Genomic DNA, 23276 nt, shown 5'->3' on the forward strand with positions numbered 1-23276 from the left:
CAAAAACACCCAACCCTGTCAATAAACCACCAAAACTAGGAAGGCATGTCAGCAAGTTTCAGTGCTTTAACACAGAAACACCCAATTACCAAGTTGAGGGCTAAAAAAATTCAACCAGGTAGTCCCACATCATTGCCTTTAGTCTACAAATCTCAGGGTTTATACTTGATTTTCCTTTATTTCCTGCTCAATCTTTACTTGCACCCAGCCCTACTTTTTCTCAAACCTATTTACATATTCTTAAGTTGACTCACACCCAGCAGGCTTTTTTCACTTAGCTAGCCACCTTACACACAGCCCACAAGTCAGGTGTGCCAAGTGAGCATTACAGATACTAGGATAAGATCATCTTTTGAAAAACAGAAGCCACCTAAACTCCTACCCATGTTTCCAGTGGTACTCCCAAGCTCTATGTGACTAATAATCATCCCCCTAGTCATGACAGTATAACAGATAAACATGCTGCTAGAGGTAATTTAAACATAATACTCTTTCAAATTTACTCAAACATCTTAAATACCCATCTATGCCACATGAGCTGTGCTATTTTAATCTGCTATATTGTCTTCTAGTGCCCTCTGCTTCAAGGACTCCTGGAATTCTGCTTGTTTCTCATTGCCTTTAACCGTGTTACAACCCCAGTCCAAAAGTAAACATTCCAAAACAGTCACTTAACAAGTAAATCTGATATGAAGCTAGCCCAGTCCCTAAACCTACAGTATTTCACTGATACTACAAGCCTAATTGATTAAAAATACCTTACCAAACACCAGATACATATTTTTTAAAACTAGAACATTTATTGCATGACTAATCGTTGACATTCTTAAGATGAACTGGATGCTGCAACAGCTGCCCTCTTGGGTTTAGGTGTTGTTCCTTCACGGAATCCATGCCTGCACGATGTCAAAAACAAGAACAAGTTACTTCAGCAACATTGATGCAATCTTAATTTTTGTTAAACAGATTTCAATGTGCTTATCTCAGTTAAACGCTGAAATCAATACTGCATTCATATGTTCAGACATTTATTTTTACAACATCACTGATAAGCTGCAATTCTTTACTTCACTTTGCTTAAAGATACCCATTTTCGGATATAGTTAACCGCAATTGCAATAAAGGCTCAAAAACTTATTTGGCTATACTAGTCATTGGGCCAGTATGTTTGTTCGTATTTGGCAAGAGATCACAGATTATTTGTGAAAATGGTTCCCTATACCGAGAATAGATCCCAACTACTTTCACTAAGCAAGGAAAAAACAATTAGCATGTTTAATGGCAGACATTTTCTAAACCAAGAGCTTTGCATTTTAACTTATTTAACATGCGTATCTACTCTAATAAAGGTCAACTATCTTACTTTTAAAAGCCTGGCTTCAGTTCAAGCTCTTAACTCCTATATCGTACTAACAGACCACTCAACATTAAGCCCACAAAAACGTTATGGACCCTAAATGCAAAGAAAGTTGCTTCAGCACATGAACACACCTATGGGTGTCTACAAAGCCCTGAACTACCTTGTTATCTTTAAAACTGGACACTCTGGAGACTGACTGGGTAGAGGCTACGGATTCTGCAAAATATTCAATTTTGCACTGGACAATCCCACCACAAATAATTATCCAGCCCAAAATATCAACAGCTGAGAATTGCTGAAATAGAACACAGTAACGGAAGGAGCACCAGCTTTAAAGTTAAGTCTGCATCATTCTGAATCTTAGCTGAGATCTTAGATGGGTTAATCTCTTAGAAACTATTCTTTAATATGCAGGTTCTCTGAGCTAAGTCTACGGTGGAGCTGAGATTCTGCATTTAATAACTCTAAGGCCAAGACTCTTGAATAACAAGAGCCCAAGGCAACAGCAGCAATCAGGGCAATTTTCTACAGCACTCTTGCCCACAGCCACTATACTAAAGGTTGAACCAAGCCTGACTCCAGACCTTATTCACTACTGTCTTGACAAATTTTGACATCAATTAAAGATAAACCTAATAAATATCAACAGTTTGGGACCCTAGTTCAAACAATGCTCCTGATATTTAATTTATACTACTGTTTAGTGAAAAAACTACTAATAAAATCCAAACTAACTGATGTCAAGGTTACAGCGGCAGAAGATAAAACCTTTCAACATCTGGCCTGAGCCCAGGAGTTCCGAGATTAGCCTGGGTAACATGACAAAATCCCATTCTCTACAATAAATACAAAAATTAGCTGGGCATGTGGCGGCGCACACGTGTAGTCCCGGGTACTCGGGCGGCTGAGGTGAGATTACCTGAGGCTGGGGAGATTGAGGCTGCAATGAGCCGTGATCGTGCCACTACACTCAAGCTTGGGCAACATAGTGAAACCCTGCCTCAGAAACAGCAAAAAATAAAAAGCTTCCAACATCTCATCCCCAGTAACCATCAGGCTACTGTTATCTTTTTATAAGTAAAAACGAGGGTTTCATTCAAGCCCATAGGACCAATTATGATCGAACATACAAACTGTACCTGAATCTGCGGTATACAATTTTTAGGTGCCTCATTCGACCAGTTCCGGTGGTATTTCGTCTTTTAGCCTTGGCACTCCAGTTATCTAAAACATTAAGTTCAGAAAAGATTTCAAACGGTTTTCCCCCACACACCTTGTAGGTATTGTTAACACACGAGTTTTATGCCACCTCATCGGCATACAGATGTACAAGTTTTAAGATAGGCACCAAATAAAGTTCAAACCTACGCCCCCACTTAAGTGCAATACAAACAAAAGCTAACACAGTTGGCCTGAAAAATGTTACTTACACTTTCTCTTGCGCTTGGCAGGGTAGCCACATTTGCCACAGGTCGACTTCTGAAGGTGGTAGGCCTTAGAGCCACAGCGGCGGCACAACGTGTGCGTCTTATTGCGACGCTTTCCAAACGATGACGTTCCCTTCGTCTGCACATTAAAAGAATAAATAGATCTGAAACCTGGCAACTTCTAGATTTACTCGAGTTCTCCGGGAAACCAATTACTGATAAAATTTAAAGGCAATCATACAGGTCGAAACTGTGGGAGAAGCCTCTTTCCACGAATGCCAAGTCAGAGACCACCACCCGCATTTCACGCTACCTAAAGCCCTCCGCAAGAGTTGCAATGTTCTGAAATATACCTTATCTTTAGACTCCGGCCAGACAGCATCACCAATGAATTATTTCATTGTTACACAGAGCCAAACATTCCCAAACTCCTTCCCTCGGCTCCCAACCAAGGCTAGAACTGTGAACGGTCTCCAAAGGTTGCACCAAGGCAAAGGACACAATGCGGCTCTAGCTCCACAATTACGGCGGGTTAGGTCCCCCAGGCACCAGTTAGCAGTCATTCTTCTCGCTCTTGAGGGCCACCGCATGCCTCTTTCCTGCCCACCAGTTCCCCTTATCCGGAATCTTGCCAGCCCCTCAAGCACAGCAAGCAGAGAGGTACAAAGGACGAGGATGGAACGCGATTCACCCAGACCACGGCTACAACTCACCATCTCGCTTCTGCGGCCGAGTCGAGAGAGACCGGAAGAGAAGGCACTTCCGCTATATCACGCTCAGAAGCTTCCGCCCAGGGAAGTACTTCCTGCGGGGCGCGGTGCAGCGTTCTCAAGCGTCCGTCGTCGTGATGTCGGTGGGGTCAAGAGGAGGATGCCGTACGAGGCAGGGCCGATCGCGTTTCAGTGCCGGAAAGGCGGGCGGGACTCCGTTTTCTGGCGACCGGATGGGCGAGTCTTCGTCGGGCCCGCTTGGACCCTGAGGGTCGTTTAGATTACAGTTTTGTTTTTCGTGCCGCTGTTGCTGGTGCTACTGCTACTACTGATCGGTTTTGCACGTTAGCAGTCAGATCTGTTGCTATACCGTCGATTACTCTCTTCTAGGCACATGGAGAACCTGGAATGCGGGGCTGGCCCTGCTCGGGGGTACCCGCACCGCCTGAGCGTCCCCGGCGTGTAATGACCGTGTGCGCCTGGAATAATCCCTATTCAGGAGAAAGCAACTTCTCCAGCCGCCTCGCTGACTTTCCCTGTGAGAGGTCGCGAGGAGTACGGAGGCATGGAGCTGGAGCTTAGAATGTAAAGGGAAAGGCAGACAGTGGTTTTGTTGTTGTTGCTGTTACTGTAGTAAATCAGAGGCAAGTTATCTGATCCTATATTTCATTGTGCCAAGGAATCACACATGGAACTTGTTCAATATAGTTTCCAAGGGCCTGGCGCCGTGGCTTACTCCTGTAATCCCAGCACTTTGGGAGGCTGAGGCGGGCGGATCTCTTGAGCCCAGGCGTTGGAGACCAGCCTGGGCAACATAGGGAGACACTGTCGCTACAAAAAAAAATACAAAAAACTATCCAGGCGTGATGGCGCGCGCCTGCCAACGCAGCTACTCGGGGTGGAGGTGGAGGGAGGCCTGAACCCGGAAGGTGGAGGTTGCAGTGAGCCGAGATTGCGCCATTGCGCTCCAGCTTGGATGACTGACTGAGACTCTGTCTCAAAAAAAACCCGAAAAAACTAAAAATAAAATGTTGCCAGAGCTGCTTTCCTTTCTTGGAGGTTCTAGGAGGGAGAATCTGTTTTCTTTCCTTTCTCAGCTTCTAGAGACTGCCCAAACTCCTTGGTTTATTGCTCCCTTGCATCTTCAAAACCAGTGATACTGTAGTTTCCCCCGTTTCTGTGGGTTAAGTTCCAACACCCTCAGTGGATGCCTGAAACCACAATACCAAACCCTATATATACTGTTTTTTCGGTGCATGTGTACCTGTGATGAAGTTTAATTTATGAATTAGGCACAATAAAAGATTAACAACTAATAAAACAATCGTAACAGTATACTGTAATAAAAGTTATGTGAATGTGGTCGGTCTCTTTTTCTCAAAATATCTTATGTCCTGTACTCAACTATTTTTAAACCATGGTTGACCATGGGGTAACAAACCCTGAAAGCCTGCAAAGGGAAACCTTGGATAAGTGGAGACTACCGTAGTCTTTCTCACATTGCATTACTCTTCATTCTGCAGCTGTCTTAGTCTTTCTCCTTTCCTTTTATTTTTATTTGTGGTAGAGACAATGTCTCACTGTTGTCCAGGCTGGTCTTGAACGCCTGAACCTTCCTGTCTTGGTCTCTCAAAGGGCTCAGGTGCCCTGCCATCCCTCTCCTACTTTTAAGGCCCCTTGTGATTACATTGACTCCATCCAGATAACTTCCTTATCTCCAGTTTCCCTAATTAGCAACCTTAATTCCCTCTGCAATTATAATTGTCCTTTGCCACATAACCTAATTTATTCATAGGTTGAGGGGATTAGTATCTTGTTATCTTTGGAGACAACCATTATTCTGCCTACCACGGGGGCTGTGAGAAATGAGGTCAGTGTAGAAAAGGTAGGACAGGTGTCAACCATAAAGGAACCAAGCAGTGTGACAGGCATTATGTCAGTCTCTTTACTCCAGACATTCCCAGAATTGAAGACAGGAGAGAATTATTTTTCCTCCTCTCTCTAGTGTTAGGTGGTTCTTTTTGGTGTATGTCAAACCATGTAAATTTTGCCCTGAGCAAGTAAATCCTTGGCTTTCTTTAAAGAGGTCTATGAAGGCTAGTCAGACCCTCCAATTTTCTATACAATTGCTAGGTTTAGGTCAGGGCTAGTGACTATATCAACTTTTTTTTTTTTTTTGAGACAGGGTCTCACCTGTCACCTGGGCTGGAGTGCAGTGGTGCCATCTCAACTCACTGCAACCTCTACCTCCCGGGATCAAGCAATTCTTGTGCCTCAGCCTCCCAAGTAGCTAGGACTACAGGCGCATGCCGCAACCACGCCCGGCTAATATTTTGTATTTTTAGTAGAGACAGGGTTTCATCATGTTGGCCGGGCTGGTCTCGAACTCCTGACCTCCAGTGATCAGCACCCCCTCAGTCTCCCAAAGTTCTGGGATGACAGGTGTGAGCCACCACGCCCAGCCAGGACTAGATCAACGTCTGAAACGGATGATCTAAGGCTGTTAGCCTAGGCATTCACCCCCTGACATTTTGCTTTTTGGCAGTGATAGAAACTATGTTAAGTCCTGCATCCATGGTTCTGATACCATCAAGTCTCTTGACCACCAGGACTCAGCACTGAGACCTGCCTCTTTTTATTTCTACAATACATGAAATTACTGTTGACTTTTGTCTTTAAAACATCACATAAATTCGTTAGCAGCAATTCAAGGGAGAATTTTCTGTACATTCATACCTATGATAAAGTTTAATTTATGCATTAGCACAGTAAGATTAGCAACAACTAATAATAAGGCTGGGTGCGGTGGCTTACGCCTGTATCCCAGCACTTTGGGAGGCTGAGGCAGGCAGATCACCTGAGGTCGGGAGTTCGAGACTAGCCTAACGAAACAAAACAAAACAAAAACCCCAAAAAACAACAATAATAAAATAGAACACATTTAAAACTTTTAGTCTTGTGTTATTCATTCCGATTTGAGGTCTATACTTTCAATTTTGTACCTCCTGGCTATATTTTATATAATAGAGAACATCCTGGTTACACTCATCCTTCCCCCAGCTCACTTCCTTTGCATTCTAAGGCTGTGGTATGCAAATTTATGTTATCAGGAAACAATTTTTTTTTTTGAGACGGAGTTTTGCTCTTGTTGTCCAGGCTGGAGTGCAATGGTGCTATCTTGGCTCACTGCAACCTCCGCCTCCCAGGTTCAAGTGATTCTCCTGCCTCAGCCTCTCAAGTAGCTGGGATTACAGGCATCGACCACCATGCCCGGCTAATTTTGTATTTTTAGTAGAGATGGGGTTTCTCCATGTTGGTCAGGCTGGTCTTGAACTCCCGACCTCAGGTAATCCACCCGCCTCGGCCTCCCAAAGTGCTGGGATTACAGGCGTGAGCCACTGCACCCGGCCATCAAGAAACAATTTAAACTAGACAGCCTGGCATGGTGGCTCACACTTGTAATCGCAGCACTCTGGGAGGCTAAGGTGGGAGGATCACTTGAGCCCAGGACAGCCTGGGCAACATAGGGAGATCCCATCTCTACAAATAATAAAAAAAATATGGATCACGCCTGTAATCTTAGCACTTTGGGAGGCCAAGGCAGGAAGATTGCTTAAACCCAGGAGTTCGAGACCAGCCTGGACAATGTAGTGAAACCCTGTCTCTACAAAATTTTTTTTTTAAAAAGAGCTGAACAGGTTGGCGCAAGCCTATACTCCCAGCTGCTCAGGAAGCTGAGGGGGACGATTGCTTGAGCCCAGGAGTTTGAGGCTGCTGTGAGCTATGATTGCACCATTGCACTCCAGTCAGGGCAACAGAGTGAGACTGTGTTTCAAAACAAAACAAAACGAAAACTTGTAGAAAGAAGTTTAAATTTCAGTGCTGTTTCCCACTTCAAGTGAACACTTTTTTCCCATTGGCTTTGAAATCTCAGAAAGGTTATTGTGAGAAAGGAGCATATTTAGGGTGGAGCATTGGAGAGGAGACTGGTGGTTTGGGAGACCTGTTATTGAAGTACCTTCCTGGTCAAGTTCAACAACAACAACAAAAAATTGGCAATCTTTATGACAGTGCCAATCAAATTGTGGGCATGAGGTGGGATGCATCACTTGAAAGCCATACTTTTGACATACGTATTTTAAAACTCTTACCTAGAGTATAATGGTGTTTACCAGAGAGAGGCTGGGAGTTGCGGGGAAGGGAAGGGTGCTGGTCAAAGGATATAAAGTCATAGACAGGAGGAATAAATTATAAGTATTGAAGGTGATGTATATGTTAATTTGAGTGAATCATTCCAAACTGCATACATATAAAATTACTGAATATCCCATAATTATATATGATTATAATTGGTCAAAGTAAATAAAAATTTTAAAACTCTTCAATTTTATAAAACTCTTACCTAATATTAATTTTTAATATCATATGAGGATTTTTTTTTTTAAGAGCCTAGGCTAGAGTAACTTACTACAACCTCAAACTTCTGGGCCAAAGCAGCTCTCCTGCCTCAGCCTCCTGTCCCAAGCAGCTGGGAGGGACTACAGATGCGCACCATCACGACCAGATAATTTTTAAATTTTTTGTAGAGACAGGGTCTTGCTATGTTGCTCAGGTTGGCCTCAAACTCCTGGTCTCAAGTGATCTTCCTCAGACTCCCAAAGTGCTGGGATTACAGGCATGAGCCACCTCGCCCAGCCAGGATTTTAAAATTCTTTTTTAACCTTGGAGATACCAGAATTGTATTACTCATTATCCTTGGTTCCTAATAGCATTGGTTCATGCATGTTCTGCTTTTATTTACATATTAGCTATTTACCTTTAACAATATAGTAGCCCTGATAGGCCCAACTCCTACACTGTAGGACATCCATGATATCCTCCCCAATCACATCCCATCCCCAAGCTCCCCATATGTGAGGTAACCATCATTCTGAATTTCATATTTATCATTCTTTGCTTTTTGTTTTGTATAATTTTAATGACTTCATGTATACTCTTAAATGTAAGGGTGTGTTTATTTTCATCTTTTAAAAAGGGTGTCATACTGTATATAATCTTTTGGGATTTACAGTTTTTCCTTACTATTGTTATGATTTCTCTATATTGTGGGTCACTGAAGTTCATTCTTTTTGAATGCCATGTAATATTATGTTATAAGAAATATCACAGTTTATTCATCCAGTATCCTGTTGCTAGTTATGCAGATCGCTTTCAGGTTCTTGTGAACTATGAAGGAGTAAATAAAGACCAACCAGGTAATTTTCTTAAAATAAATAATAATAAAAAACCAAAAATGTAAAATATTAAATAGCAATGTTTAAAGTGGAAGTATAAATCTCCTTGTAATCATATTCTCAGAGATAACCAGTGTTAAAATTTGGGATATCTCTTGTCTTCTTTAAAATATAATGTGTATCTGCATACACATATTATTTACATATACTACATATACATTAAATTTTTTAAAACAAAAATGAGATCTATAACTTGCTGTTTCCATAGCAATATATCGTGGATATCATTACTTGTCAATATGTAGAGATGTACTTTATCCTTTTTAACAGTTCTTTGGTGTTTCACTGTCGACATGTCAATATTTATTCCCTAAACTCCAATTTTGGTTATTTTCAGTTGTCTACTGTTGTAAACAATGTTATAATGCAGATTCTTGTACATACATCTTTGGGCATTTGCTTGATTATTTCCTTAAGATAATTTCCTAGAACTGGAATTCCTGGGTTGAAGGATATGAAGTTTTATTTCTGTCTGTCTTCAACTTTATTTACTTATTGCTGTATATTGCCAGATTGTCCACCAAATATCAATTAATAATTTACATTCTTGGCATCATAGTATAGTTCTCTGAGCAGGGAATACCTAGTCCAACCTGAAGTTCAAGAGCGACTTCTTGGAGGAGGTGACCCTGGGTCTGAGTCATGGTGAGAATTTATCAAGACTTCAAAAGAGCAGATAAATAATCCACAAGGACCCCGGATCAGAGAGTGCTCCGAGCTGGGTTGCCCCACTGTGCTTGTATCTGCGTTCTCCAACACTAGGCATCATTGACATGTTAAAGCTTAGCCAGATAGAATTGTTCTTTGTCATTCTTTTTTTAACTTTTACTTATTCATTAGGGTGATTTCATAATGCATTTCCTGGTTTAGAGGAAACAGGAACAATGGCTACCGAGAGTACTGCCTCAGAGATCATAGAAAGAGAAAGAAAAAAGTTGCTTGAAATCCTCCAACATGATCCTGATTCTATCTTAGACACGTTAACTTCTCGGAGGCTGATTTCTGAGGAAGAGTATGAGACTCTGGAGAATGTTACAGATCTCCTGAAGAAAAGTCGGAAGCTGTTAATTTTGGTACAGAAAAAGGGAGAGGCGACCTGTCAGCATTTTCTCAAGTGTTTATTTAGTACTTTTCCACAGTCAGCTGCCATTTGCGGCTTAAGGCATGGTAAGTTGACTTTGTATACTTTTTGGGGTGAGAGGGTGGGGGCAGATTTTCTGAAAAAGAAAAAAAAATGAAAGAAAATTGTTGACTTTTATTTTTGTTAGTCTTTTTTCTGGAGATAATTTTCATTGAAATATGAAATAGGGAAAAACTGGAATTTAAAAAGTTTCTGAAATTTAACATCTTATTGGTTTACAGAATCGATAATTTGTTTTTCAGACTGTACTCAAAACTTGCAGTTGTTTTAATGCTAACATAAACTGCTCATTATTCTGGCAGTAACATGCTGAAATCTCACAGTTGGAAGGAAAATACTTTAATAACACAATCCAGGGTTTGTTTTCCAAGTAGGTGAATTCGTGGATATTTACAGTGCCAAGACCACAAGCTGTGTGTTTCACTTAGTATAGCCATTTTGAAAATACAAGGAAAATAATTTTTAACACATAGATGGCAAATCAGTAGTTTCATGTTTTTGGTGATAAGAATGCCAGCAGCAGCTGTTTTCTGGAGCAATTCCAGTGCTAATTCTTAAATGGTTCAAAGATAACTAGTAGTCCATGAAAAAGCAATTCTTCCAGTTGTTAAGCAATTCTGTAAATTACTACTAGGACTAGGTCTAGCTCTTTTTCTAGGAATCTAAAAAAAAATTCAAAATTATTTTAAGGGATGTTAGAGAGGTAGAGGCTCAGATTAAAAGGTGAATGTTAATGATACCTAATTTAGGACAAGATTTATATGCTTAGAAATTTTTTTAAAATTATTTCTAAAGCACACTATTCCAAATAGAGCCATTTGCTTACTGATTAGAAATTATTTGTGATCAGATTTCATTAGCAATGACCCCAGGAGACGTGAGTCTGTTGTGAGTCACAGTAAGTCCACAAGTAAACACTGTTCATATGATTCAAATTTTTTATTTTATTCACTTACCCTGTAAGGTTGCTAGGAAGGACTCAAACGTTAAGCAAGACAGTGGTGTGATCTGATATTTTTTTTTAGTGGAAAAAAGAAAGTTCTGAAAGTTGACATGTTGACTTGCAAGTTATATAGGAGGTGTTAGGTATTCCTGTCTTCCAGTGAAATAAGAGGCGACTGGGCGCTGTGGCTCACGCCTGTAATCCCAGCACTTTGGGAGGCCGGGCAGATGGATCACCTGAGGTCAGGAGTTTGAGACCAGCCTGACCAACATAGTGAAACCCTGTCTCTACTAAAAATACAAAAATTAGCTGGGCATGATGGCGCATGCCTGTAATCCCAGCTACTTGGGAGACTGAGGCAGGGGAATCACCTGAACCCGGGAGGTGGAGGTTGCAGTGAGCCCAGATCGTGCCATTGCACTCCAGCCTGGGCAACAAGAGTGAAACTCTGTCTCAAAAATAAATAAATAAATAAATAAAAGAAGAGGGATGATGCTTTGAGGCCTCAGGAACTCTAGCTATTATACAGCTTCTTTTTCTTAATTGGGAAAAACAATTCTTTTCTTTGCAGAAGTTTTAAAACATGAAAATATAGTACCTCCTCAGTCTATGGGGGCAAGCAATAATTCAGAAGATGCTTTTTCTCCTGGAATAAAACAGCCTGAGTCCCCTGAGTTCACAGTGTTCTTCAGTGAGAAGGAACACTTGGATTTGGAAACCTCTGAGTTTTTCAGGGACAAGAAAACTAGTTATAGGGAAACAGCTTTGTCTGCCAGGAAGAATGAGAAGGAATATGACACACCAAAAGTCACATTATCATACTCAGTTGAGAAAGTTGGATATGAAGTTCCAGCAACTATTACATATATAAAAGATGGACAGAGATATGAGGAGCTAGATGATTCTTTATACTTAGGAAAAGAGGAATATCTAGCATCTGTTGACTCCCCTGAAGATGCAGAAGCCACTGTGGAAGAGGAGGTTTATGATGACCCAGAGCACGTTGGATATGATGGTGAAGAGGACTTTGAGAATTCAGAAACCACAGAGTTCTCTGGTGAAGAACCAAGTTATGAGGAATCAGAAACCAGCCTTTCATTGGAGGAGGAACAGGAGAAAAGTATAGAAGGTATGGAAATATCATGTATAGTTAGTTAGGCAACAACTTAATAAGTTAATAAGCTTGCCATGACATATTGGGGATAGGGGGATGAAAAAGGGACAGATGTCAGCAGAAAATCAACTACTAAGAAATTCCTTGTACCCCTCTGACCTGGAATCTCCTCGAGGTAGGTGTTGACTTAAAGGAGCTCCCAGGACCTAGGAAATGATGGACAGCATAAGCAGAAGTAAATATTGATTGTCAGTTTGTAAATTTCTGTAGTTCGTATAAGGAGTTGCCAATCATTAATTTCCCATTATGCGTACAAGGAGTTGCTAATCATTAATTTCAGGCTAACCTATTCCTTAGGTTAAACCACTTTATTTTAGTGCCTTTGTGACCAGAGAGATGTGGGGATTATGGATTTGACTATTTAAGTGAAAGCCGTCAGTAAATGGCTAAGATCCCAAAATATTGTTACTTGGCTTGATCCAGTCCACATAATGCCATCTTGATGAGAATTATATTTGTATCTTGAATCTGAATATTTCTTTATTTAAAAAAAATTTTTTTTGAGACAGGGTCTCACTCAGGCTGGAGTGCAGTGGCACAATCACGACTCACCGCAGCCTCTACCTCCCAGGCTCAGGTGGTCCTCCCACCTCAGCCTCCTGAGTAGCTAGCATTACAGGTGCCCGCCACCATGCCTGGCTAATTTTGTATTTTGTAAAGATGGGATTTTGCCATGTTGCTCAAGCTGAACTCCTGGGCTCAAGTGATCTGCCCACCTTGGCCACCCAAAATCCTGGTATTACAGGTGTGAGCCACTGCACCTGGCCAAATCTGAATATTTCTTAATGAAAATTCAAAATATGAGAAGTGTTTCATTGGAGTGATATTGCCTGGGAAAATAGACATCACTAAGTTCTGAGTAGAGGATGAAAATGTAACTACCATCTCACATTCATTTCAAATCTTGGGGACTCATAATCCACTTATGGGTAGGAAGAGAGTCATTTTTTCCTCATCACACCTTGTATCAGTTTGTGAGGGATGCTGTAACAAAATACCACAAAATCAGTGGCTTAAACAATAAACACAGATTTCTTGTCTCACTCTTTTGGAGGCTAGAAATCTGAAATCAAAGTACTGACAGGGTTGCTTCCTTCTTTTTTTTTTTTTTTTTTGAAACAGAGTCTTGCTCTGTCGCCCAGGCTGGAGTGCAATGGTGTGACCTTGCTCACTGTACCCTCCGCCTCCCGGGTTCACCTGCCTCAGCTCCCCAAGTAGCTGGGATTACAGGTGCGTGCCACCACACCTGGCTAATTTTTGTAGTTTTAGTAGAGACAAGGTTTCACCATGTTGCCCAGGCTGGTCTTGAACTCCTGGCCTCAATAATGCTACATAACAAATCATCTGAAAATTCAGTCACTTCAAACACTGAGAGTTTATTATTGTTCACATGTCTGTGGTTGGCTGGGCAGTTCTGCTGGTCTTCCCTGGGTTCACTCATGCATCTGTGAAGAGGTGGTTGAAGGCTGGTCTCTCATCTTCTAGCAGGCTACTATGGGCTTGTTTTCAGAATAGATGCAGTATATTCTTTTTTTTTTTTGAGCTGGAGGCTCACTCTGTTGCCCAGGCTGGAGTGCAGTGGCATGATCTTGGCTCACTGCAACCTCTGCGTCCTGGGTTCAAGAGATTCTCCTGCCTCAGCCTCCTGAGCAGCTGGGATTACAGGTGCCCACTACCACACCTGGCTAATTTTTTGTATTTTTAGTAGAGATGGGGTTTCACCATATTGGCCAGGCTGGTCTCCAACTCTTGAACTTAGGTGATCCACCCAACTTGGCCTCCCAAAGTGCTGGGATTATGGGCATGAGCCACCGTGCCTGGCCAAGTATATTCTTATGATGAGGGTAAAGGAGAGAGAAAGGGAGAGAGAGCAAGGTGGAGAGGGGGAGACAGAGAAGTAGTGAAGGCCTTTTGAGTCTTAGCTTTAGAACGATCATCATGCCATCTATGCCATCTGTATCTGTTTCCTAGGGCTGCTGTAACAAAGTACCACAAATGAGTGGCTTTAGAACAACAAAAATTTATTGTCTCACAGTTCAGGAGGCCAGAAGCCTGATATCAAGGTATCAGCAGGGTCATGCTCCCTCCGGAGGTGCTAGGAAAGGATTTGTCTCAGGCTTCTCTCCTAGCCCCTGGTAGCTTCGTGCATTCCTTGACTTACAGATGACCATTTTCTCCCTGTGTCTCTTCACATCATCTATCCTCTGTGCATGTCTCTGTGTCTAAATTTTTCTTTTTTATTAAGACACCATTTATACTGATTTAAGCCCCCCCCGCCATGACCTTATTTTAACTTAATTACCTCTGTAAAGATAAAGATGCTATTTACAAAATAAAGCCACATTCTGCATTACTGGGGGACTTCATATCTTTTTGAGGGGGACAAAATTCAACCCATAACACCATTACTTCTGCCACATTCTGTTGACAAAAGCAAGTCTCAAAGCCAACCCAGGTTTAGGGTTGGGGGAAAACAAGTTCTACTTCTTGCACAGTAAGATAGCAAAGAACCCATAACACCATTACTTCTGCCACATTCTGTTGACCAAAGCAAGTCTCAAAGCCAGGTTTAGGGTTGGGGGAAAGCAAGTTCTACTTCTTGCAAAATAAGATAGCAAAGACTATGGATACCAGAAAGCCATTAATTGGGGACATTATTGCAATCAATCTAACATCTTTAGCAAAACAGATCAAGAGAAGTCTTAATAATGTAGTTATGATCTGCAATGTAATTCTAATGGCTGTCCATCCACTCTAGTTGACTGGAGGCATGTGGCTATTCTTTGTTTCTTTCCCAAGTAATATTTGTCTGTGCAGCTGAGAACTGAAAAAAATAGTTCTAATTCAAAGGAAGGTCTTCATGCTCTTTGTCATGTGAAATTTTATGTAAAAAATATCACAGTGTCACAGTCTCAGAAAGGCTTAAACTATTGCCTTGTGTGCTCTGCGCTATAGAAGGTCAACTTGTATAGACAGTATCAATTGACTCTCTTCCCCCTCCAGCTTGTTGTTGGGTTCAACCATTGGGTGGAACCAATATGTTTACCTTTCCCTGTGGCCTTTCTTTTTTCCTGAAGATCCAGGTTTTCATTTTATATTATTTTCCTTTAGCCTGAAAAATTTATTTATTATTTCTCTTAGTACAAGTCTGCTGGTGGTAAATTCTCTTAGTTTTTGTTTATTGAAAGATATTTTTATTTTACCTTCATTCCAGAAGGTTGCTTTTGCTGGATATAGGATTCTACAACTTTTGCCTTTAACATGTTATGGATGCCATTCCTCTGTCTTTTAGCTTCCATTGTTTCTGATGCTAAATCTTCAGTCATTTTATCATTGATCCTCTGTAAGTGCTGTGTCATTTATCTCTGGTTGTTTTCAAGATTTTTTCCTAATTTTTTTTGAGCAGTTGACTCTGATGTGTCTAGGGGTGATTTTTTTTTTTCTCTTAGTGTTTGCAGAGTTTCCTGAATCTATAAAAAAAACTTTTAATCAAATTTGGAAACTTTTCAGCCATTATTTACCGAGATTTTTTTCTTTCTCACTTCTTCTCTTCTCTCTTTCTGAGACTTCAAGTACATGAATTTTAGTGTTTTAAAAGTATTGTTCTACAGGTTCCAGAGACTCTGCTCAGTTTTCTTCAATATTTTTTCTCTCTGTTCTTCAGGTTAGATATTTACTTTCTTCTGTCATCTCCAATTTGTTGTTAGCCCATCTAGTGATTTTAAACAAATTCATATGTTGTGATTTTTAATTCCAGAATTTCCTGTTTAAAAATACTTTATATATTTTTTTGAGAATTCCTATTTAATCATTCATTGTGGACTTATTTAATTTTAATTGTTTTTTTTTTTGAGACAGAGTCTTACTCTGTTGCTCAGGCTAGAGTGCAGTGGCACAATCTTGGCTCACTGCAGCCTCAACCTCCTAGGCTGAGGCTCAAGCCATCCTCCCACCTTGGCCTCTCAAGTAGCTAGGGCTACAGGCACAGACCGCCAGGCCTGGTTAATTTTGTATTTTTTGTAGAGACAGAGTTTTCACGATGTTGCCCAGGCTGGTTTTGAACTCCTGGGCTCAAGTGATCCTCCTGTCTCAGCCTCTCACTGTTTTGGAATTACAGGCATGAGCCACCATGCCTGACTGTAAAATTCTTATATGCTAAATCTAACATCTGGGTCATTTTGGAGTCACTGTCCATTGAGTATGAGCTACATTTCCTGTTTCTTCCTATGTCTATTAGCTTTGGATTGTGTTCTATCCATTGTATATAATAGGTCATAGAGACTCTAGATTGTTATATTTCTCCCAAGAGTCTGAATATTATTTTGGTCTGTTTTTGTCTCCAGTTAACCTAACCATACTTAAATTCAAAATTTAGACTCCTTTTCCATGGGTGGCAGCTGAAATCTCTGTTTATTTCTTTTTGCCTTAGCTGAGTTATTTTTATGAATTTTTGATTTATAAAATTGAGATTAGTTTCCTGATATTATTGCTTACTTTTTTCACCTAGCTCTGTGCTTAATTAGATACATCTCTGTTTTGTGTGTACATCTACTCTGTTGCTTTGATCTGCTCCATAGTGACACTGTTATTACCTTGTCGACACACCTGGCTTGGATCCTCTGGGTATTGATGTCTTTCTTTTTTTTGAGATGACAGGCTGGAGTACAGGGCCACAATCTCGGCTCACTGCAACCCTGCAACCTCCACCTCCTGGATTCAAGTGATTCTCCTGCCTCAGCCTCCTGAGTAGCTGGGACTACAGGCACCTGCCACCATACCTGGCTAATTTTTGTATTTTTAGTAGAGACGGGTGTCATTATGTTGGCCAGGCTGGTCTCGAACTCCTGACCTCAAGTGATCTGCCCACCTCAGCCTCCCAAAGTGCTGGGATTATAGGTGTGAGCCGCTGCACCCAGCCATGGGTACCAATTTCTGGCTGAAGAAGTAGAGAATTGTTTTCCTTAGGCAAAGTATGAGACAGGAAAAAGCAGAACTTAAAAGCTGTCCTGCAACCTATTCTCTCACTGCTTCCTCTGTGAACTCTTCATGCTAGATTCAACGTCCCCCTCACCTTTTTGCCCCAACACATATATCAGTTCAAGCAACTTCGAGACTACTCAAAGCCTTCTTATAGTTACTTTTATTAATTCCTAAAATCCATGCTGTTCTCTTATTTCTGTTGTTTCTTCAAAGCTATTTTTAAGGGTAATTTTACATTTTTACGCTAGCTGGCCATCTGTCAGGAGTAGAAAATCCAGTCTGATCTTCTCTCTCTGTTATGTACTATCTCTGTATTTATAAAAAGTAGGTAGGCCAGCCAGGGTGGCTCATGCCTACAATCCCAACACTTTGGGAGGCTGAGGCAGGCAGATTAATTGAGCCCAGGAGTTGAGACCAGCCTGGGCAAAACGGTAAGACCCTGTCTCTACAAAATGAAGAAATGAAAAATTAGGTGGGGTTGATGGTGTGCACTTGTGGTCCCAGCTACTCCGAAGGCTGAGGCAGGAGGATCACCTGAGCCCAGGAAGTTGAGACTGCAGTGAGCTGAGATTGCACCACTGCACTCCAGCCTAGGTAACAGCACAAGACCCTGTCTCAAAAAAAAAAAAAAAAAAAAGTAGGTAGAAGATAATTTGGAAAATGGGAGATCAGGAAAAACTAGGTATAGCATGTAAACTCTGAGAAAAACTTTGAAGGAAATAAAATCTTCAGTTCCTATAAACTTCAGCAAGAGATAAATTTAAGAAAGAACCAGTATCGGCCAGGTGCGGTGGCTCACGCCTGTAATCCCAGGACTTTGGGAGGCCGAGGCAGGCGCATCAGGAGGTCAGGAGATCAAGACCATCCTGGCTAACATAGGGAAACCCCATCTCTACTAAAAATACAAAAAATTAGCCAGGTGTGGTGGTACCCACATATGGTCCCAGCTACTCGGGAGGCTGAGGCAGGAGAATCACTTGAACCCAGGAGGTGGAGGTTTCAGTGAGCTGAGATCGTGCCACTGCACTCCAGCCTGGGTGACAGAGCAACACCCCATCTCAAAAAAAAAAAAAAAAAAAAAAAAAAAAAAGCCAGGCACAGTGGCTCACACCTGTAATCCTAGCACTTAGGGAGGCTGAGGAGGGTGGATTGCCTGAGCTCAGGAGTTCGAGACCAGCCTGGGCAACACGATGAACCATCTCTACTAAACTACAAAAAAAAAAAAAAAAAAAATTAGCTAGGCATGATGGCGGGCGCCTGTAGTCCCAGCTACTTGGGAGGGTGAGACAGGAGAATCACTTGAACCCGAGAGGTGGAAGTTGCAGTGAGCCGAGATCGAGCCACTGCACTCCAGCCTGGCGACAGAGTGAGACTCCGTCTCCAAAGAAAAAAAAAAAAAACCAGTATCAACCTAGAGTATTTCTCATAGATGTATATAATTTAACATTAACAAAATTTTTTTCATTGCTGCATGTAAATGTTAGCACATTTTTTTAAATAAAAAACCTAAATGATCATCCATAGGCAATTGTTAAATTGTTATATCCATCCAAACCATGGAGTACCATGAAATAGCTAAAATGAGTTAGGTAGATCAGTATATATGCTGACTTGAAATAATTTGCAAGGAATACCACTAAGTGAAAAGAAGCTGAAGAATCATTTGTTTAATGATTTATTATACATAAATGTATAATATCATTTATGTAAAAAAAACCAGCATGGGCTGGGCATGGTGGCTCATGCCTGTAATCCCTCATTTTGGGAGGCTGAGGCAGGTGGATTACTTGAGGTCAGGAGTTCGAGATCAGCCTGGCCAACATAGTGAAACCCCATCTCTACAAAAATACAAAAATTAGCTGGGTGTGGTGGCACATGCCTGTAATCCCAGCTACTCGGGAGGCTGAGGCTGGGAGAATTACTTGAACCCAGGAGGTGGATGTTGCAGTGAGCTGAGATCTTGCCACTGCCCTCTAGCCTGGGCGACAGAGCCAGACTCCATCTCAAAAAAAAAAAAAAAAATAGCATCTACTAAGTAAAACTATATATTTCTATACATGCATGCATACTTAAGTACTTTCATAGAAAAAGGATGGGAAGCAAACATACCGTACCATATTGATATCTCCCCTAAAAACGAAGCTGACTTGCCAGAATGGTGAAAGGAGACTTCCACTTTATTTATATTGTTTCAGCTTTTTGCAGTGAAAATGTAGATTAGACCGGGTGTAGGGGCTTATGTCTATCCTAGCACTTTGGGAGGCTGAGGCAGGCTGATCACTTGAGGCTAGTTCAAGACCAGCCTAGCCAACATGGTGAAATCCCATCTCTACTAAAAATACAAAAATTAGCCGGGCATGGTGGCATACACCTGTAGTCCCAGCTACTTGGGAGGCTGAGACACAAGAATAGCTTGAACCGAGGAGATGGAGGTTGCAGTGAGCTGAGATGGCTCCACTGCACTCCAGCCTGGGTGACAGTTTTCTTTCAAACTCTGCCTCAAAGCAAAAAATAATGCAGATGACTTATTTAATTTTAAAAGTCAGGATGGGCACAGTGACTCATGCCTGTAATCGTAGCACTGTGGGAGGTTCGCTTGAGACCAGGAGTTCAAAATCAGCCTGGGCAACATAGAAAGACCCCATCTCTATTAAAAAAAAAAAAGTAGCCAGGCATGGTGGTGGGTGACTGTAGTCTCAGCTACTTGGGAGGCTGAGATGGTAGGATTGCTTGAGCCCAGGGTGATGATCACACCCCTGGATTCCAGCCTAGGTGATGGAGTGAGACTGTCTCAAAAAAAGAAGTTGATGGGGAAAACTGAAATTCTGAACATGGCATTCACTATTATCTTCTCTCCTACAGAAAGAAAAAAGGTGTTTAAAGATGTCCTGTTATGTTTGAACATGGATAGAAGCAGAAAGGTTCTGCCAGATTTTGTTAAACAATTCTCCTTAGATCGAGGATGTAAGTGGACCCCGGAGAGTCCAGGAGACTTAGCCTGGAATTTCCTGATGAAAGTTCAAGCACTAGATGTGACGGCTAGGGATTCAATCCTCAGGCACAAGGTTCTGGATGAAGATAGCAAGGAGGATTTGCTGGCTGGAGTGGAGAATTTGGAAATTCAAGACATACAAACCATTAATCCCCTCGACGTCCTTTGTGCCGCCATGCTGTGTTCAGATAGCTCTTTGCAACGCCAAGTCATGTCAAACATGTATCAGTGCCAGTTTGCTCTTCCCCTGCTACTGCCAGATGCAGAAAACAACAAAAGCATCTTAATGCTGGGGGCCATGAAGGACATTGTGAAGAAGCAGTCAACACAGTTTTCAGGGGGGCCTACAGAGGATACAGAAAAGTTTCTGACTCTCATGAAGATGCCTGTCATCTCTTTTGTGCGTCTAGGATACTGTAGCTTCTCTAAGTCCAGAATCCTCAACACACTTCTCAGCCCTGCCCAGTTGAAATTACACAAAATCTTTCTTCATCAAGATTTGCCTCTTTTGGTGCTTCCCCGGCAAATCTCTGATGGCCTGGTTGAGATAACATGGTGTTTTCCTGATAGCGATGATAGAAAGGAAAACCCCTATTTTTTCCAAAAGCCTGTTGCTCTGGCTAATCTCCGTGGAAATCTAGAAAGCTTTTGGACTCAGTTTGGTTTTTTGATGGAAGTTTCTTCAGCTGTGTTTTTTTTCACTGACTGTCTAGGTGAGAAGGAATGGAACTTGCTAATGTTTTTTGGAGAAGCTGCCATTGAAAGATGCTACTTTGTTCTCAGTTCCCAAGCCAGGGAGAGTGAAGAGGCTCAAATTTTTCAGAGGATACTGAACTTGAAGCCAGCACAGCTACTGTTTTGGGAGAGGGGAGATGCTGGGGATAGAAGGAAGAACATGGAGGGCCTTCAAGCTGCCCTCCAGGAAGTGATGTTCTCTTCTTGCCTCAGATGTGTGTCTGTGGAGGATATGGCCGCCCTGGCCAGGGAGCTGGGGTTTCAGGTAGATGAAGACTTTGAAAACACTCAGAGAATTCAAGTTTCCTCTGGAGAAGACATGGCTGGGACAGCTGAAGGTGAGGGTCAGCAAAGACACAGTCAGCTAAAAATCTCATCTAAAAGCCAAGCTCTAATGCTGATTCAAGAGCCTGGGACTCAATGTGAGCTCAGCCAGAATCTTCAGAATCTCTATGGTACCCCAGTATTCAGGCCTCTTCTAGAGAACTCCTGGCTCTTTCCAACCAGAATTGGAGGTAACTTTAACCATGTTTCCTTGAAAGCCCCCTGGGTTATGGGCCGCCCCTTTGGGTCAGAGCAGAGGCCTAAGTGGCTCTGTCCTTTGCCTTTTCAGAATGCAAGGGCCCAGGGCCGAGATAAAAGTTTTGGTATTCAATCCTTCCATCCCCAGATATTTTATTCAGGTGAAAGATTCATGAAATTTTCCAGAGCTGCTCGGGGATGTCACTTGAATGGAACATTTGGGAGACCGCCAAGACCCATTTGTCAGCATGTGCAGGCCTGCCCTGAGAGACCACAAATTATGGGAACTCTTGAAAGGTCTAGGGCAGTAGCCTCCAAGATAGGTCACTCCTATTCCCTGGATTCACAGCCAGCAAGAGCAGTAGGGAAGCCATGGCCTCAGCAAGCTTGCACCAGGGGAATGGAGTTAACTGAAGCAACTGGAAAACTGATAACATCCCATATTGGAAAGCCTCACCCTCAGTCCTTTCAACCAGCAGGAGCCACACAAAAACTAAGACCTGCTTCTCAGCAAGGAGCCCAGATGAAGACACAGAGTAGGGCTTCAAATCCAGCTCTCCAAATAGTGTCCCACCCTATGTCCAAGAGCTCTCATTTCAAATCCGACCAGTCCAACCCATCCACAGTCAAACACTCCCAGCCTAAACCCTTCCATTCTGTGCCCTCTCAACCTAAACCCTCTCAGACAAAATCCTGTCAGTCCCAGCCCTCCCAAACTAAACCTTCTCCATGCAAATCCACTCAGCCTAAGCCAAGCCAGCCCTGGCCTCCCCAGTCTAAGCCTTCTCAGCCCAGACCCACTCAACCTAAGTCATCCTCAACCAATCCTTCACAAGCTAAAGCACACCACTCAAAAGCAGGGCCAAAGAGGGGAGGGAAGCATTAAAGAGCTAACTGCAGAGATCTATAAAGCATATCCTTTACCCAGGCCATGAAAGAGTTGCCATGAAAGCAGAAGAGTTGCCATGAAAGTAAAAGACTACTGTCATTGGCATGCAAAACAAAGAAAGATATACATGACCGAATTGGATATCTTCGTTTGTTTGTTTGAGACAGAGTTTCACTCTTGTTGCCCAGGCTGGAGTGCAATGGCACGATCTCGGCTCACCGCAACCTCCACCTCCTGGTTTAAGGTGATTCTCCTGCCTCAGCCTCTCGAGTAGCTGGGATTACAGGCATGCACCACCACACCCAGCTAATTTTGTATTTTTAATAGAGGCAGAGTTTCTCCATGTTGGTCAGGCTGGTCTTGAACTCCTGACCTCAGGTGATCCGCCTGCCTAGGCCTCTCAAAGTGTTGGGATTACATGTGTGAGCCACTGCGCCCAGCCCAAATTGGATATCTTTAAGATATCTGTAAGAGTTGTATCCCTAACCAAGAAGAAAAATATGAAAATAATTAAGACTAGAATCAAGCAGTAGATAATTGAATCCAATCTTGAGTATTATTAGATAATGTATAACTTGCACCCAGGGAATGGGGGTCTATGAGACAGCCCCACTTGGAGAAGAATGGGGTTAGGGTCTCTAATTGCAAAGTGACTGTACAATAGGACGAAAGTTGCCTCTGTGTCTGAAAAAGTATCTTAGTTGTTGGCTGCTCCAGAGGTGTCTTTGTCAAAACTTCTGGTTCAATATCGGCCACTGAGCAGATAACCCTGCTTATTTGGTGTGGTTAAATCAACTAGCTTCTGCTAATAGCCCCAATTTGCTTGAATGGTAAAACTCTCTCATTTGACCCTTATAGGTAGAAATAATGAATTAACAACCAATAAAATTAATTATTTGGCATTAACTTTGGGAAAGGTCTATGTTTATTTCATATTTGATATGGTTTGGCTCTGTGTCCACCCAAATCTTATCTCGAATTGTAATCCCCATGTCCCTCAGGAGGGACCAGGGACCTGGTGGGAGGTGATTGGATTATGGGGCCGGTTTCCTCCATGCTGTTCCTGTGATAGTGAGTGAGTTCTCACGAGATCTGATAGTTTATTTTTA

At 42.1% G+C, this 23276-nt stretch overlaps 2 protein-coding genes and 1 non-coding gene across 5 annotated transcripts; 1 reads left to right on the forward strand and 2 right to left on the reverse strand.

Moving 5' to 3' along the window:
* Positions 1–778: 778 nt before the first annotated feature.
* Positions 779–3640, reverse strand: RPL37 (ribosomal protein L37). The gene is made up of 4 exons (XM_054489642.2): positions 3501–3640; positions 2791–2926; positions 2500–2584; positions 779–896 (listed from the first exon to the last, which is right to left on the reverse strand). Exons 1-4 carry the CDS (start codon positions 3501–3503, stop codon positions 827–829), a joined length of 294 nt encoding a protein of 97 aa, XP_054345617.1. The 5' UTR covers positions 3504–3640; the 3' UTR covers positions 779–826.
* Positions 976–1055, reverse strand: LOC129037720 (small nucleolar RNA SNORD72). Its single transcript, XR_008502945.1, has one exon. It is a non-coding gene; the product is annotated as a small nucleolar RNA SNORD72 (small nucleolar RNA).
* A 6000-nt stretch (positions 3641–9640) lies between the features above and the next one.
* On the forward strand, positions 9641–23073 carry CARD6 (caspase recruitment domain family member 6). Of its 3 annotated transcripts, none has more exons than XM_054489643.2 (3): positions 9641–9958; positions 11447–12004; positions 19892–23073. In XM_054489643.2, the coding sequence occupies exons 1-3, from the start codon at positions 9676–9678 to the stop codon at positions 22162–22164; spliced, it is 3114 nt and encodes a 1037-aa protein (XP_054345618.1). In that variant the 5' UTR covers positions 9641–9675; the 3' UTR covers positions 22165–23073. The 3 variants fall into 3 exon arrangements, with proteins under 3 accessions (XP_054345618.1, XP_054345619.1, XP_054345621.1); XM_054489644.2 differs by having other exon boundaries at positions 11831–12004; XM_054489646.2 differs by lacking the exon at positions 11447–12004 and having other exon boundaries at positions 9653–9958.
* Positions 23074–23276: the final 203 nt, after the last annotated feature.

This window comes from Pongo pygmaeus, chromosome 4 (genome assembly GCF_028885625.2).
Source record: "Pongo pygmaeus isolate AG05252 chromosome 4, NHGRI_mPonPyg2-v2.0_pri, whole genome shotgun sequence".
In the NCBI taxonomy this organism is placed as follows: Eukaryota; Metazoa; Chordata; class Mammalia; order Primates; family Hominidae; genus Pongo; species Pongo pygmaeus.

Excerpts from the sequence above, each read along its gene's own strand:
- RPL37 (XM_054489642.2), bottom strand. Across the intron at positions 2,585-2,790 it reads TGCCAAGCGCAAGAGAAAGT|ATAACTGGAGTGCCAAGGCT; the intron begins GTAAGTAACATT and ends TTAATGTTTTAG. Across the intron at positions 897-2,499 it reads ATTGTATACCGCAGATTCAG|GCATGGATTCCGTGAAGGAA; the intron begins GTACAGTTTGTA and ends GACATCGTGCAG.
- CARD6 (XM_054489643.2), top strand. The coding sequence starts at position 9,676 with ATGGCTACCGAGAGTACTGCCTCAGAGATCATAGAAAGAGAAAGAAAA. Across the intron at positions 9,959-11,446 it reads CATTTGCGGCTTAAGGCATG|AAGTTTTAAAACATGAAAAT; the intron begins GTAAGTTGACTT and ends TTTTCTTTGCAG. Across the intron at positions 12,005-19,891 it reads ACAGGAGAAAAGTATAGAAG|AAAGAAAAAAGGTGTTTAAA; the intron begins GTATGGAAATAT and ends TCTCTCCTACAG.